Raw genomic sequence first — 18,237 nt, forward strand, 5'->3', positions numbered from 1 at the left:
TCGTTAAAGAATATACCATAGTTGCTAATGTAAGCAACTATATTTTACTTTAAATACCAAAATGCCCTTATTGAATTCAAAGTACCAAAAATACTCTTACCAAAAGGTAATGGTTATTTACCCAAATCGATAGGTTTTTTACCCAATTCGAGGACCTAATTTACCATCTCCAATCGTCGTTATTGAACCACTGACGATCGTTCATAGCAGCGGCGACGACATTAGCGACGGACGACGGTGACCTTGTGGTGACCCGAAGGACCTTGCGGTGACCTTGTGGTGACCCAAAGGACCTCGCGGTGACCCACAGGACATCACGACGACCAGCAGGACATCGCGGCGAGTAAATCTGTGTTTCTTCACTAGACTTACAGCTTTAGTTTCCGAACTGAAGTTCTACCAGGTAGGATGGAGTATTGGGAAAAAGTTCAAGAGAAGGTTTGTTTCTTTGGTTTTTTAGGGTTTAGAATTGTTTGGTTGCATTGCTTATGCTAATCCGCACCTCTACGACCTCTGTTATGGTCCTTCCTTCCTTCCTTCATTTCACTTTTGTGGTTTAATTTTGTTGTCTCGTATCTTGATGTGGAATTCTTTCAACACTTTAGTTGAATTATGCTTTGATCATTCTGGTTGGCTTCGCAATATATGGTATTTATCTGAAATCTAGGAATCTGTATGAGTTTTATTGTATTTGTGTTTCCTAAGGTGAGTCTGGGGTCTGATATTGTCATTAGAAATGTTAGATGACCATATATAGTGTATTGTCTACATCTTAGGATTTGCTAGCGCATGCATAATATTACAATTCAGATAGTCACATGGATTCAAAGTTAACTAGGTTGAAACACTAATCTTTATGCTTTTAAACCTGGAAAATTTTCCAAAATAGCATAAACGCAATTGTGTTTGGCAAAATGGTCAAGGTTTCCAGTTCAACATGTCTAATTTGTTACCACATCATGATGTCTGATCAAAATCTTTGGAACATGGTCAATTACTATGATGTGCTGAAGCTTCAATCTCAGTGGTGGATGCTTGAAGATTTGACATTTGAGTGTGATTGATTGAATTGGGGTGTGCTGGTCATGTGGACTGGCATTAGCATGACAATGGCATAGTAAAGAGTGGAAAGAAAGCAGTGTAACCTAAGGTCCACCTTAATAGCCTACGGTCCACCTTAATAGCCTTTGTGGTTTTGGTTTTCAGTTTCCCTTTCATTTCCTTAGTTTCAGTTTGATTCATTGGTTTGATGAGCTCAGTTAATAGTTTCCCTAAACTTGCCAAAATTATAGAATTCATTTATGCTCTCCAAAATTCAGAGGTCTAAGGAATCTATGGTTCTAAATCCTCTGCTCTCAGATCCTATTTTTGGCTTGTTTCCCAATATATTATCCAATTCACACCCATCTATGATTTAATTTGGAATTGTTAGAGAGTTGGACTGGACAACCATGTTGGCATTGGGTCATTTAAGGGGCCATCTTGAGTGAATTGAGTAGGCAGCCCTTGAAACAAATGTAGTTGATGAATGGGGGACCCTAAATGGAACCAACTCATTTTATATTACTGGTGGAGAGTGTATCCTCTTCCATGAGACATTGCAAATTCATTTAATACCCATTTCTTGATAATGTGTCATATACATGAATGATTCTTTTTTTTTTTTTTTTTTTTTTTTTTAAGGGGGAGCATCTCAAACATCAACAGAGATGAAGCTCTAGGTGGGGCAGCACCTTTGGGTTCTTTATTCTTTATAATCTGGTTCATTGTTTTTTATTTTTTGCTTTTAACCCTTTATTGATATCGGTTCCTTTTTTTATGCTTACTTTTGCTTATGGTCTTACTTATGATTTTTACTGTTCATTTCTCAGTTTTCATGGCTAATTGATAGAGAAAAATATGGATACTTTGACTTCTTGTGTAATGTTTATAGTACAGTACTGGGCCACATTCTAGATGGAATTGCTGTCAAGTTTTCTAGTCAAGTTGTACTGCTAGGTGATACAGAGAAGATTGATATATGGAATGATGAGTCTCTAATGCAAGTGTTCTCTATATTTGAAGAGGTGAGGATCATCAAAGTTTATGTATCAAATGTTAGGGTAATTGATAGTGCTTCTTCCAATATGACAATTAATGACAATCCATTGGAAGTTGTTGGTAGAGACACTCCAAGAAGGAGACAGAGAAATGAGATACATAATTTTGCTATTGGTAATGTGCTAGTTATTGATCTAGAGGGTGATACAAATACATTGCCAAAGAAGACTGTTTGGATGGGTGGTTCTTCAGGTATTAATGTAGGCAGGAGTGATAAAGGCAAATCCATTCTAGAAGAAGAGGTTCATGATGTTCCGGATGTTCAAGATGATGTAGTTGTGGAATTTTCTAGTGGAATTGATAGTAGTAATTTTGATTATGAGGACGAAGATTGGAAATTGGGAAGTGACGATGGGTTTGAAGAACATGACAGTAGGAGTGATGAGAAAGGGAGATGACTGAAGAAGATGTGGAGGTTGCACTAGGCGATGAAGTAACTAATGATGATTTATCAGATTATGACTCTAATGAGTTCCTTGCACCACAAGTCAGTACGGCAAGAATGGTGTTTGATGATCAAGGCAAAGTGAAGATAGAGGATGGCATGATTTTTGATGACGTAGATCACTTTAGGAATGAATTGAAAGAATTTGCAATCCAAGAGGGTTTTCAGTTGCTAAGATTGAAAAATGAAAGGACTAGGGTCATTTATGTTTGTGCGGAGGATGGTTGTGAGTGGAGGATTCATGCTTCCCCTACTGAAGATAAAGTGACTTTTATAATTAAGTCATTTAATCCTAGGCATACCTGCTCTAGGAGGAAAGATAGAAACCTAGATGCAACCTCAAAATGGATAGCCAAGAAACTTGGTCCACAACTCAAGGCAGATCCCGAGCTCTCTACTAAAAGTATAAGAGCTATATTGTGGAAGAAGTATAAGATTGAACCAAGTTATAGGCAAATTTGGAAGGCACGAGTTATTGCCAAAGAAACCAATGAGGGTAATCATGCCAAGTCGTACGCCAAAATTCCAAAGTATGGAGAGATGATTAGACAGATAAACCCAAGTTCTGTGTTTAAGCTACAATTCATTTCCAGAGATAACATGTCTGCTAATCTTGTTTTCAAACGATGCTTTATTTGTTATGAAGCCTGTAAAGTGGGGGTTTTCAATGGTTGTACACCATTTATTGGGCTAGATGGATGTCATTTGAAGGAAAAGTATGGAGGCATTTTACTATCAATAGTTTTTATAGATGGAAACAATGGATTGTTTCCACTTGCATTCGCAGTTGTGGAATCTAAGTGTAAAGATAGCTGGTTGTGGTTCCTCAACAACCTATATATTGCATTTCATTCTAGCTCAGATGGCATGGGATGCTAAACATTTATATCAGATAAGCAGAAGGTATCACTTGATGACTTATATATATATATATATAATTTTTTTTTTTGAAATTCATATACTATGTCTTTACTTGAACATATTGATCTCATTATCTTCTTTTGTGATGCATAGGGTCTAACTGAGGCAGTACAAGAGGTTTTCTCTGACTCAAATACCAGACATTATTGTAGGCACCTGTATGCCAACTTTAGAAGCAAGTTTGCAAGAGATAAGTTGAGGTCATTATTTTGGGCTCCATCAAGGGCTTACAGAGAAATTAAATTTAAAGAGGCATTGTCTGAGATTAAGAGCATTAGAAATGATGCACATGATTGGTTAAGTGCAAATCCTCCCAATTCGTGGTCCAGATGGGCATTTGATCATAGAGCAAAGAGTAACCATATCACCAACAATATGACAGAGTCCTTCAATAATTGTATAGTACCATATAGAGACAAACCAATTTTATATCTCATCGACCAACTACGGATTTTATTGATGGAAAAATTACACAAGAGGTTTGAGCAAGCATGTTCGTATAAGGGGAGCTTGACACCAAATATTAAGAAGAAATTGGATGTTATCTACCAGCAGTCAAGATCATGTGTGGCATTATCTGCAGGTTACAATGAGTTTGAGGTGAATGATGGGGCTTTGAGGTTTGTGGTCAACTTGAATACAAGGAAGTGTGGGTGTCAAGTGTGGGAAGCAACTGGGCTACCATGTAAACATGTAACTTGTTGTATGGCGTACAAGAGGGAAAGAGTTAAAGATCATTGTGATAGTTTTTACTCCCTTGGTAAATATATTCAAGCATATGAAAACATGATACATCCACTTCCTAATATTTCAGAGTTGGAGGATACTAGTGTTATGGGTGTGGTAGAGCCACCACCTCTGAGAAGGTAACCAGGGAGACCTAAAAAGGTTACAAAAAGAGAGGTTGGTGAACCAGTTGCTGGGGAGTATAGGAAGAAGTCTTCTTCAGTAATATGTCAAATATGCAAGCTTGAGGGTCATAATAGGACATCATGTATGAGTGGTGCCGTTAGAAGGAAGAGGAAACGAACATCTAAATAGAACATGTAGGTACTATTTTTATGAATTAAAACATTCCTAACTATTTTTACTTTGTTCACATTATCTTCACTATGAATGTGTTTCTCTGTTTTGTTTGTGTGGCAGAATCAAAATATAGTGGGCACTCAAACTAATGTCAATGTTTCTCAAAGGACTAGATTACATAATGAAGCAATGGACCAAATGGATAGTGTTCAAGCAAGGAGAAGAGCAGGAATGACAGCAACTCATGCAAGGCGACATGAAAAGGAAGCAATGAAGTTGCAAATCAAGGATTAATTTTGGATAATGAGCTGTTATTTTAGGTTATATGACAGTGAATTTCCTTTTGGGGATTAGTTTTATGTATTTGGTGGAAGAATGTAAATTGGATGTAGATGCTACTTTAGTTTGTTTTTTTGGAGGGCAGACATATGCTTTTGTATTGGATGTAGATGCTACTATAGTTTGTTTTTTTGGAGAGCAGACAGATGCTTCTATTTTGGATGTAGATGCTACTTTCTTTACTTGGTATCCTTATTATATTGTACATGTCAATTGATTTTTTGATATCCTACTAGTATATTTGATTCTCTAGATGGGATGATGTAAATTGTACTGTTTGAACAAGTGAAATGAATATGGGATTTCTGTTAATGGAACAGGTCTATGATGTCCAATTTTTTAGTTAATACTGCCTCTTTCCTGGGTTCCAAATAGAGGTTTCTAATATAGGTCTCATGGCCACCATGGACTAAGATACCATTTGTCTATGGTAATTCTGAGTGAGTTGATGACTGAAATGCCATCTCCTATGTAATTAGAGTCTAGCAGGCACGTATCTAGAGACCATGTTCATATGAACTAACACAATTAATCTGTTCATATGAACTAACACAATTAATTGGGCTCTTCTAATATAATAAACTGAAATTAACAGCTTTGTAGGAACCACAGAGAGATATACACAACCACAGGCACATTACCAATAGAGCTGCTTCAATAAGTTGGAGGGTGAGTAATATCCACGCTTTATAGAAGTATAGTTCTTCTGTGTCTGATTTATGGTTCCATTTCTCATCCCATGTCTTATGATTTATTTGCCTTTAATTCCACCCCCTCTTTGATTTTACTATCCTCTGTTTACAATGAGAACACAAATTCAGTATCTGTTCTCTAAAAATATGTATAATTATCCATAGAGAGAAGAGCCTTTTCTATATAGGGGAAAGGTATTAACAAATGATCCTTTCTCTTTTGGCCATGTTGAGGAATAATATGGCCAACCCAGACCTTTTAAACCATCTAGGCTGGATTGTGTAAACTGTTACATGCCCCCACATCATGCTATAAACCATATTTTGTATTTGACTATTGCCTAGTCATATACATCAACATTTCAACATTCTTAATTTGAAAAAAGGCTCAAAGATGGGAGTTCTATTTTATCAAGTGGGAGAGGATTATCTCAATGAAACTTATTGCATTAGTAGATGATATGGAAATCATGTGGTCTTTGTGAAATTCACATAAGCTGGTGCATTTAAAATTCTTTCTTATATACTTATATAGGTCTTGACTCCTGAGATATTGATTCTTTGCTACTGATTAGTACCAAATCTGAATTAGTAACCTGGAAATTAGGCTGGTTCTGTTTGATGATTTCTTAAGAAGGTTACCTCAAATTTCTAACTGATTTCTAGAGTCTATTCAGCAGTGTATTATCTGCCTTCTCCCAATTTTATTTGATTTCTTATATCTTCCAGGACAATATGAGGCCAAATATCTTTAAACTTAATTCTTATCTACCATTTATCTAATGGATTGTGCTTTTCCCCTTTCATTCTAAAGTTGTTCTATGATAGACCTATATCATCAATGGCAAGAGAGCTAGCATGATACTGAACATCCAAGGCTCAAAGTGATGTACCTGCAATCTCAGAAGACATCAACTTTGGGTACATGAATTAGATAGTGTAGAAATTATCTAGATGGGGGAAGAAACTATGTTCTTTTATACTAGTTGTGGTGAGTTGGAGTTTATGGCTTGAAAGAAATGATAACATTTCTAAGTCAAACAGAGAGATATACACAACCATAGACACATTACCTGATGTGCATTAGGAGAAAATTGAATAACTCAACCATAAAAAATCTGATGTGCATAAAATTTGGTAGGTTACTGTAATCAGCCAATATAACAAATATACGAAAGTTGATCCAAATTTGGACAGATTCAGAGTATGAAGTAATCATATTAGGACTAGGAAAGTTAAAAAAACTGCAGAATTCAATGGCAGGTCTGTGGGGTTATAGATCAGAATATAGCAATGTAATAATAGGTAGATAAAGGAGTTAAAATAGCTATTCAGTCAAGAAATCAGAACGACCTCTTTCTTTAGAAAACATAACAAGCTTTCCTATCAAAGTTAAATGTAGTCTTTTAAGTCTAGCTTGTTCACTGCTTCTAGCACATCTCTCATCGTCCTCGTCTTGTCCTCAGATTCTTTAATTGCACGGTTCAAATATCCTTTGATATAGTCTATTGATGGGAAAGGAGATGATGAAGTTAAGGTTTCCGAACATTGGATCCGAGGTGGAGTCTGGTAATATTGGAGCTTGTACTTGAATTTGGTATCCATTCGAACATTCGACATCCTTGACTTTCAAACTAAAAGATAATCAGTTCTATGAACATAAAGAAATAAATACTGATAGGTATGTTAATTATATCAAAAAGTCAAAAATTCATACCCTACTTGATTGGGGACAACACCAAAAGTATCGACCATAATTTGCATTTGTCTTCGCAGTTCTTACTTTACACTGGCCTTTACCACACTTACAAATCCTAAGGTGGTCAACCCACATGAAGAATGGGCAGTTCATTGGAAATTTGAAATATTTCCTTCCGAAATGCGATCCTGACTTTGATGTGAAAATTGAACACTCTTTACCACACACTTCACATGTAACAATGACGCATCCAAGCACCCTGGACATCATATCTACATTTATATTGGTACCCAGAGAGAAGTTAAGAGTTTTATATCAAAATACTAAATTGGAATACAAAATGTATTGAGACTAGATATCATATATCAAGTGATTGCTCATTCCATGAGCATCATGTGTCATGTTCTGTGTGGAAAGACAGCAAACACTGTTTTGGTTGGGTATTACATGTCTCACACATCTATGTGCAATTGTTAGCTCTTTTAGGTAAGTACAAGACTTTGGACTTTGCTAATTTGCTTCCCTCTATCTACTGCAAGACAAGTGGGAATATGTGCAAAAGCAAGGAGTAATTTTAGGTAATGAACTAGCCATAACCACTGATCCAGTAAGAAACTATGAGACATCCATTTCGAACTGAAAAGAAACTATAGAGACTAATAAGATAACTCATCACAAATCTTCATGTCAGCTCAAAGAGACCATGTTCCTATATATTTTAGTATCTATAGATAGCCACACAACACAAATAAAAGAAAATGATACAAGAAAAGAAAAGAAATTCATTAAATAAATGAAAAAAAAAAGATTTCAAACACAATGATAAGATGCGAAAACAAAAGGGTCCAGTGTAGTTTTGAAACTCAAAAGCTTCTACCATTGCTTCCCCATCTCATGTAGTTGTGAGCCTTAATTTCAAACAATTCAACAACCAAACCAAACTCAAAAAAAAAAAAAAAAAAAAAAAAAAAAAAAACCCCATTCTAGAGAAGATAACAAAAGAAAAGAACTTCATCCACCTAGCTCACCTCAACGAACACATATTAGAGAAGGATTTAACATGTGTCAAACCCTGTTCGTGCTCTAAGATGACAAATCCCTATTTAAGCCCTATTCATATTCTTAACACAAATCTAGAGAGAGAGAGAGAGAGAGACCTCGCCGGCGACTACAAATCCCTATTTTAAATGCCGGTGATGGATGAGAATGAGAGTGAGATAAAGAGAGAGACACTCGCTGGTGATGAACGCACCGGTGAGAACGAAGGTTGAGTTTGATTTCTCTCGGTGAAGGTAAGTGATAGGTAATTTCCCTAGGTTTTTTAATGGCTAAGGGTTAAAACAAGAGTTTTTTAGTGGTAAGGGTATAATGGTCATTTTTCCTCCACACTTAACATTGATTGACGGTAGGAGGTCTGAAGATAATTTGGTGAAACAGAGGGGGTGGTCTTAACATTATGGCATTCTCCAGGGGGTGGCGTGGTAAATTTCCATTTTTTTAATACTATTTGTATTTAGTGCTAAGCTATGTGATATGTACAATTGAGATGGTGGTAATTGTTATATGAACATTCATCTTTTTTATGCATAATTTAATTGATTTGAACTTACCAAACTTAGGTTATGTAGGCATAGGTTAATTTATTTGAGTTTTGTGGATTAAAGATCGAGTACTTTAGTAATTTAGTTACTTTGCCCATCTTTGGCTTAATCCATTTTAACTATGTGATCTTTTTCTTTGATATGCCCATCTTTGCCGCTTTTTATTGGTATTCCTCTTCAAGCATATTTAGGAGACCAATTTTAAAGAGGACTCGTTTAAATCCCGTTTAAAGTTAAGTAGGTCTATAGCTCGGTTAAGGCCCGATTAAGGCCCATTTACAACCTGATTAAAGTTCAAGACCCACCGGCCCAATTATTAACCAAACCATGCCCACGCTAGCTAAGCCTGTTTAACTAAACCCTAGAAATTGACCGTGCCCAATTAGGCCAAACTGAGACCGGCCTGGCCCGACCGCTTGACAACCCTAGTTGGCATGATGTTTCAGGGCTCCACCATCTGTGACATTGCTGGGAAACTTACTTTCTATGCTACCATTAACCACCTTTGGATGGAACGAAATCTTCGTAGATGGGCTTCCAACTCTCACTCTTATGACAAGATTTGGAATGTCATTTACTTCGACATCAGCACCAAGCTTGCTTACCTCCCCAACCACTCGGTTAGAGATTTCCCAAGGAACATGCTCACTATTATCTCTTGGGGCCTCCCTCTCTTGATCATATCTACTGCTCCTCCTGATGGATTATAACACCCATCTAGTGCCCCCATTTTTTTTGGGCTTTGCCCTTTTGTTTGCATCATTGTGAGGCTTCCCCCTCTCTCTTCTCTCCTTCCCTCCCTATTGTATATTATTCTCCTTTATTATATTTTTTCATTAAAAAAAAAAAAAACAACTCTATGATCTCTCCCAACATGTCCATTTAGGTCACTTTTAATAATAATATTTTCACTTTGACCTAAACCTTGCACTAGTCCATCCATGTGTTCCCAAAATTGTAACTTACTACTTCCATCTTATCCTACTTGGTGTGCATAAGCACTAATTATATTGACCACCTCTTTCTCTGACACAAGATTGATGGATAATCCTGTCTCCAAATCTTTTAACATCATTACATCATTATTTATATTTTTGTCCACTACTATACTCACTCTGCTTCTATAGCTTTAATTTCTCAAGTACCATGGTTTAAAGTCGTCTAACACCTTAGCTTTTTTTTTTTCCCCTTCCATCTAGTCTCTTGAGTTCAAGAAATATTAATTTTTCTTCTCCTCTTACCATTTTATTGACTCCAAACTCTTACTTGTTAAGGATCCTTTGTTCTAAGAAGCTAATCTTTATTCTATGCTTATGGACTAGTTTCTTTACTCGCACTTGTCCATTGTATGAGAGCCCTTACTTGTCATCATATCCGGGCTTCGATGTGGCTCATCACTTACTTGGGATGCCCTAGCAAACAAACGATAAGAGATGATGCTATAATATAAAAGTACTAAAAAATCATTAGGATCCATTTAGAAGGAGATTTGCTAAATATAATAAGATGCTATCTGCTTAAAAGACACACCAATATATATATATATATATATATAAAGTGTATTGAAATGTCACCTAATGCCTAAATAGTTAATTCAACATTTAGAATAAGGCGCATAATCAAGCAAAGCAAGGAGATAATGTTGTATCACATATAAATACATGTCTCAATATTTTATGTGCATACGAAGGAATATCTAGCTCAAAAACAATATACACAATAGGCCATAAAGAAGCAAGTGGTTACCAGGGGTTCTCAAGGAAGATCTTACCAGGGAAGATACAAGGGTAATCGACCAATCTCCACTGATTTGTGTCTAGTGAACCTTACCTCAATGATTGTGTGTGAATGGCCGACAATAACCCCAATACAAGGACTATTGAGAGAGGGGGTGGGGATTTTTTTTCATCTCATCATTGGAGAGAGTCGAGGATGGGAATGGGGATAGGGATGGGGCTAGAGGCAAGAGAGTCGGGGCTTTGGAGAGAGAGAGAGAGAGAGAGAGAGAGAGAGAGAGAGAGAGAGAGAGAGGAGGGATGGGGCGAGATTCTTTAGAAATGGGAAGCCCAGGGGTAGGGAGAGATGGAGGGAGAGATGGAGGGAGAGACGACTGGAGGTGAGATAGTTGGGGGATGGGGGTTTGCTTTCCTCACTTGAGTTGAGAGAGTGAAAGTTGGGGGTGCGGGAGGTAAGCGACAATCGAGGATGGGAATTTGCTTTCCTTATCTAAGAGAGTAAAAACTAAGAAGAGTTCTGCCAATGGCTACCAAGAAATTCTCTAGGGCTTTTGATAAAGAGAAACCTGAAGAATTCTTACTGCAGAGAAATGGTGGGAATCAAGTCAGAGATCCTACCTTCTCCTATTCTTCATAGTCACAGAGAATTCATGGAATAATAATGCTCAACTTATCTGAAAAAATGAACCAAAACCGATGAGCTCTTCACAATGCATCTCCACTGCAAACCTCATAATTTTATAACAAAAAATCCTTCTCAAAGAACTTTGGGGTGTTTAATTAGGATGTAGAGTCTATTTATAGGATGGTTCTTAACTACTGAACATTCCATGCCATGCATCATAGCTGGTGTTATAACTATTCTATAAAGTTTTCATTTGAAGTTTTAAAGGAATATGTTAGTCGCACAACACTCCAGACCCACCTCTCCACTTCATCCATCATATTTTAATTCTATAGAAAAATCGTCATCTATATCACATTCTTTATTTATGATTAAACCCAGATACCTAAAATAATCTTTTTGTGGAATCTCCCTCTCATCAATTTTCACCATCACATTATTTTTTCTAGTGTAACTAAAGTTACACCTTATATACTCCATCTTCATTGTACTTATCTTTAAACCTTTGATTCCAAGCTGGATCTTTATAACTCTAACTTGACGTTAATACCTACTTTTGTCTCATCCACCAAAAAATAATATCATCAGCAAAAAGCATACAGCAAGGAGCCTCTTCTTAAATGCCTCTGGGTAAATCATCCATAATAAGTGCAAACAAATAAAGGCAAAAATTTAATCCTTGATGTAACCCAATTGATGTAGTTGGGAATTGGGTTATTTTCCAATTTATTTACTTAATCATTTAGAGGTAGAAGTTAGCCATGTTAGTTGGGAGATCCAAGTTCTATTTAGATCCTATTTCCATTTTTAGAGTAGATTCTTCTTTTGTTTCAATTCTAGAATAGGAAAGTAGGGTTAATTTTAGTCCTTAAATAGCAATTTGTACCCTTATTTAGTTTTGAGTAATAGAGAATTGAATGATTGTTTTTGGTTGAAGCAATGGCTGGCATGAGTTGTGTGATGCTCCCTCTCCTTCCCTGATCCACTTCTATTCTTCTTTTCTATTTAACTGTCTATTTTTTCCTTACACGGGAATACTCTGTCCTAGGCGATACTTCTAGCCCTAGTTTTTTACATTGGTCTCTCTTAATCCTCATTGAATCAGTTCGAGGTTTTAAGGGTTCATTCTTCTCCTAGAAATGATTCACCTTACACAGTTTTGAGTCAATCCTTGACTTCTAGTGGAAGATCTGACCAGAACTTCATATTGGTTCTGTACCTGCGCTGGACTGAGTTGTAGACAAATTAGTTGTTGGTGGTGGAATATATCACTGTTGATTGTCACGTGCATTCGATAGGGCTTGAGGTTTTCATCCTTGTCCCAAGCTCGCAGAGTGAACAACCTTTGGTGGGGGAGTTCTCTCCTTTGAAGGTCTACATTGGTTTACTGTTAGGTTTTTTGTCGAGAGGAAGAAGAAAGGTCTTTGTTATATTGCTTCATGTATTTAACTTCTAGTTATTAATAATAAGCCCCTGACCCTTAAATACTTTTATCAAATCTCTCCTTTTAGTTACCTTATTGAACACTTTAAATCCACATTGTTCCCAAGTATTTTGTCTCTTCATCAGGAGCCCTATATTGTTCGTATTATTTACTAGATTGCCACCCCCTTGTAACTCCTATATCTTTACAAAATTGCCATCATATCTCATAGTTGACTTGTTTAATACTTGTGTGGGCCCAGACGTGACCCGCTTCCTATTTAGGAACCAGGACCGCATCACCAATTGTAATTGAGAATTTACTACCTTGACACCCCCCACAAATATAATTCTTACACTAGTCACCACACCATCATATATATATCTTTAATTATGCCCACATATTTACTTGAAAATCTTCTCTTCTCTAGTACTTAATGAAATTATAGGGAAAAAAAAAAGAAATTAAATCCCTTGGGACTATGTCAAGCTTTTTCTAGGTCAATAAAAACCATATGGACATCCTTCTTGTAATCTCTAAATATTTCCACGAGTCTCCTAAGTAAGTAAATTGCTTCTGTAGTGGATCTTCCTGTCATTTATTCAAATTGGTTCTCCGTGATAGTAGTTTCTTTTCATAGGTGGGTTTCAAGAACCCACTCCCATAATTTCATAGTGTGACTAATTAGTTTGATGCCTCAATGGTTTAAATAAAATCAAAGATAACTAAAATATTGAGCAATGTAAATCCCCCTCCCTTGTTGCTCTTATTACAAATCCTTCCCTGTGTTTTCAGAAAATACATACTCCTGCCCTATCAGATGACGCTGTTAGTTTTGAATTGTAAAAGGAGATTTTAACCTTATGTAATTCAACCACAAATCAAATACCTATTTTACTCTTATTGTTTATTAAAACCATTTTCCCCCAAATTGAGATGAGAAGATTTAGGGTAGTGAAAACCTAAGTATTGTGAAAGAGGTTTTCACCATCTTCGGGGAAGGTGAGGTAGTGGTAGTGATTAGGTGACGGTGAAGGCAAAGGCAAACTGTATGCCATAAAGCTAGACAAACTCCAAAGAAGCTTCCAAATTTCTAGTTTCTGGAATGGCTTGTATGAAGCTGGGATCCAAGACTGATGCATTCCATGGCAAGGACAAGCGTGGTATCTTCCCTCATCAAATTAGCTTAGGATGATCAACTTGTGCCTCGATAAAATGGGTAACAGACTAACACCTCCATAGCCTTACCTCATTTGGATGATACACCTATGATCATTGTAGAAGCAAACAACTGCCAAATTTTGTCTCACTGCTTTATCTAATTATCTATTCCAGCTAAAATAGAGGGGAAATAGTTGCGCTAGTAGCTCATACTGAATTGTGGAGTTCAGCAAGGGAAGCCTCGAACTATGCTTTGAAGGTGTATTTTATATGGGTAAAAGTTCATTAAGTTGCATTGGATCTGATATCACAGTGCTACTCTTCTTCAATCTATTTGACCTCAGATTAGTCAATGCTTGCATTCTACAAAACATAGCGACTCACATTGTCTGCCTTCTATAAAGGATAATAAGAAAAGCAGAATCTTCACACACACACAATCCTAGCCAATTCATTGTAGACTACAAAGCAATCTGATTAGAGCAATAAATCAAAACCTTAATGGTAATCGATTAACGTTGATTTTCAATCGAAATCGCTGGAATCCTGCATCAGTAGCCTAAGTTCGCCAGAGATGATAGAGATGCAAGGGGGTGGCTTAAAGTGGGAAGTCTTCATGTATATCTCAAGGTTTTGTGATTGAAGAGTGAAATAGTCTTTTAACAATATTGAAGGGAGAATTGGGTATTATCGAAATATTAGTCTAACTTAACGGTGTGAGCATTTTAGTAAAAACTAACATACTACAAGGGATGAGTATATAATTTCTGAAAACACAGTGGAGGGATTTGTAATAAGAGCAAAGTACAGGGGAAGGGGATGTAAATTGCTCTAAAATATTACATATATTGCCCCTATAAGTGAGGGAAATTGGCCAACTCTACTGAAGTCATAAGTAATGCGGATCCTTCTGCATCAGCAAGCCTTTGGCACAGAAATAGGGTGAGTTGCGGGTTATATTACGACAGTATTAAGGCTCTGAAATTGTGGATTTGCTTTATAAAGAGTGTTTCCCTACGGAAAAGAATACAAAAAAAGATGATCTACGACCACCCTGTAGTTTTCTTTGCTTGCATTCCTTACGTAGACCCAAAAGTTGTGTTGTGCCGGTTTTGTCTCAGCTTGGATTTCCACAGTGGGTTGTGTTGCTCCAACCATGGCAATGCTAGCTACAACAACAGGTTATTCCTGCCACGTGGAGGGCTGATGTAATCACTCCGGCCATTAGATAGAGCACCTCTTTGATTGCACAGATGTTAAATTCTGTGGCCTGTCTCAATTGTATGGCCCACCATCCATTCGAGCTTTATCCTCTTCATATTTTTAGCGATGAAATGAATGGGGGATGATTCAAAGGTTTTTTTTTTTTTATTGGTAATAAGTGATTCTTAGTTTAAGGGACCATATTGTGTCAAATTTTGGTGACAAAACATTCATATGGCAAGCTTGGATTCAACATTTTTCTCTTGTGTAGCTATCCAAATATAACCAAACTTGTTCTGTGGACAGTTACACAGTTTATTTTTCTTAGCTGAAACTGATCATCTGAATTGAGGGTGATTCTGATGACTTCTCCATATAATTTTTGCACCAATGAAGCTTGCATGTAGCTGACAGAACTGAAGTGCCAAAGGGATGCTCATCAAGAGATACCTTTTTACTCGTTTCTAAGAAATTCTTTCACTTGATAAGTTCTTTCCTGTTCTTTCCATGCCAGACTTTTTTTTTTGTCCTTTTTGTAGTCACTATGACAATACTATGTGTAGGCTTTTCTATTTTAATTAAAAAACTTCTCAAGGTATATGTTACATGTCTACAGAATACAAAATATTTTCATGACACTGGAATGAATTATTGGCAATCGAGTTGGTAGGTTGAAGGATTCTGATGGACATTAAATGCTTTAAGGTGTTTATAAAGTTTGGTATGGAGAAATATGATCCAATAGATAAGCCGTTTGATTCTGATCGAGACCAGATCAGGTTTATGTACGAGAACAATCTCGTTCGTCCTTGGTCCATGGATTTGGAATCCATTAAATGCGGAGAGAGAAAGTGGATTTCAAATCCACAGACCAGGGACATACGAGATTGTTCTCACACGTAAACCTAATCCGGATTCTAATCCTAATAGGCATAATGCAGGATTCCAAATGCCTGATGATTCTATGCCTCCTGGCATAGTTGCTACTGTTCTGAAGGTATTGAATTGATATTCAAATGTTTCTCTAACTAGTTATTCCAAATAGCTTTGTTTTTCAACTGCCATACATATATTGCATGAATATGAAGGAATCTCCATGCTTGCAACCTAAAATGACGGATTTGTTAATGTGTACATAACCAATTTCTAATTTTTCCTTGTGTTGCATGTTGCAGTCGGGTTACACACTGTATGAATGAGTTATACGACCAGCAGAGGTTGGTGTTACACAAGCTTCAAAGAACAATAAAAGTGACGATGACCAAAGTTCAGTAGCTCGGAGAGTTGAAAGAATAGTTTTATGGTAGCCTGTTATGCATGAAGTGCATCTCATAGAGAGGATCTGTACACTTTGCATAGAGAGAGAGAGAGAGAGAGAGAGAGAGAGAGGAACTAATCAGGTTCAAAATTGACTTGCTCTTTATAAATTTAACTCTATCATGGATGTAACCCATTTCCTTTCTCTTTAATGATATGTTTTTTTATTCTTATAAAAAAAGAAAAAAAGAAAAAAAGAAAAAAAAAGAAAAAAGACTAGCTCTTTCATATATATATATTGAATTCTCTATTGCCAGTGTGCATGATGGAGTAAAAGCCATTTTTTCTCAAATTTATAAACAAGAAGGAAGGGAAAGTTTTCTGCCACCCATGGGGGAGGGTTAAACCATTGTCTTGGGGTCTTAATTACTCCTTATAATACGGCTATAAAATACTCCTTTGACTATTCTCGATGCCCATCCCAAAGGTGTTCACACCCATCCGTGAAGGAATTACTCCTCCATCGTAGGTGAAGGGAAACACAGTCTATCATTCATTTGTGTGATGATGACAGTCCATCACAACCATAGAACTTGTTGCTCTAAACACTGCCATTAGACTCTCTTTGAACTTCTCAACTTGAAATTCGCTTCACTCCTTATGAAAGGATCTCTTTTTCTGTTGTATGGGCCTTGATCGTGCTTTCCTTCATTTACCATACAATTTGTTATATAAATAGGTGAAGGTAAACTCAATCTAAGGAGGCAGAAGTCTTCAGAAATAATAATGATAATGATTATTATTGGCTAATTAAGAGGGAAGGTTTCAAATATGCTGAATGATTATTCGCTGGGGTTGATTAAAAACTAAGCAAAGGCCGAAGGAGCTTCGCAAGGAATGGAAGAGAAAATCTGTTCATGTTGATCGTCATGGTACAAATAATAATAGTAGCGCTCAACTGAAGTTGGTGGTAGGGGTAAATAGTGACTGCCATGAAGGTGGAAATCCAGTGGAAAAATCTCAAAATTCAAATTTCAAATTCAAATTTCAAATTCAAATTTCAAATCCAAAACATCAGACAAAATTGGTGGGCCTTCGGCTACTAATATAAATTCTTTTTCGTTGCTTGAAAACCTGGAGGATGAAGATATTCTGAATGATGATGCACTGGGATTGATTGAAAAGTCAAATGTGGAGGCTGATTTAGAAATTGATGAGAACATTGGCCATCCAATGCATGGGAGGCATTAAAAGGAAAAAATCTATCCCTTCCACCATCTTGAGTGAGGTGGAGATGGGAAGAGAAAAGGAGACTTGAGGTCATGATGACAATATCTCTAATGTCAACAATTATTACTTCGAGGAGACATTGGTGTTTAAGGAAAGTTTGACTTACACATCTATTGTTAAGCAAGGGAAACTTTAATCTCAACTTGGATATGGAAGGAAAGATGTTGGGTGATAGCGTTGTTGAAGAGGGATAAACTCCTAAGGACACATCCAACAAGAAGAATAACATGAATTTTGCTTCTAGGTCCCCTCAATGTACATTGGGCCTCGAGGCTGAAAATTCATCTATCGATTCTGTAATACCCTGCTTCTTAAACCCGATATGATTTCACGGTTGAACCGGTTTAACCATGCAGGAACCGAACCAGAGGGAGTTAGAGCAGGTTCCTTATGGGCTATGATGGCAAGGGTGACCTTAAACACCGGCTGGCCCGACAAGTCCGAGCCAGTGCCAGAAGAGACGGGAGTGCCCAAGCCATGTACATGCACCTACCATAAGGCCATGTACAGATAAAGCAGGTATTATAGTCGTATTTTAAGGTATATACATATGCTACATCGTATGCCAGGGTGGGGTTCATGCCGAGGCCCGAACCCTGTCAAAATCCCAAGTTTTGGCCTCAGGTGGGCGGATAGGTGGGTGCACCCACCCACCTGAGTGACCCATCCATGTGCACTATTCACTTATTTAGGAATTATATATATAGCTTTATGATTTT

The 18,237-nt window shown here is 37.0% G+C and overlaps 1 protein-coding gene across 1 annotated transcript; it reads left to right on the top strand.

Annotated features, from left to right (window-relative positions):
- The first annotated feature begins 2,494 nt into the window (after nucleotides 1–2,494).
- On the top strand, nucleotides 2,495–4,786 carry LOC122063048. Its single transcript, XM_042626707.1, has 4 exons — nucleotides 2,495–3,347; nucleotides 3,438–3,448; nucleotides 3,560–4,309; nucleotides 4,613–4,786. Exons 1-4 carry the CDS (start codon nucleotides 2,495–2,497, stop codon nucleotides 4,784–4,786), a joined length of 1,788 nt encoding a protein of 595 aa, XP_042482641.1.
- The last annotated feature ends 13,451 nt before the right edge of the window (nucleotides 4,787–18,237 follow it).

The sequence above is a fragment of the Macadamia integrifolia genome, unplaced genomic scaffold (genome assembly GCF_013358625.1).
Source record: "Macadamia integrifolia cultivar HAES 741 unplaced genomic scaffold, SCU_Mint_v3 scaffold1185, whole genome shotgun sequence".
NCBI lineage: Eukaryota > Viridiplantae > Streptophyta > Magnoliopsida > Proteales > Proteaceae > Macadamia > Macadamia integrifolia.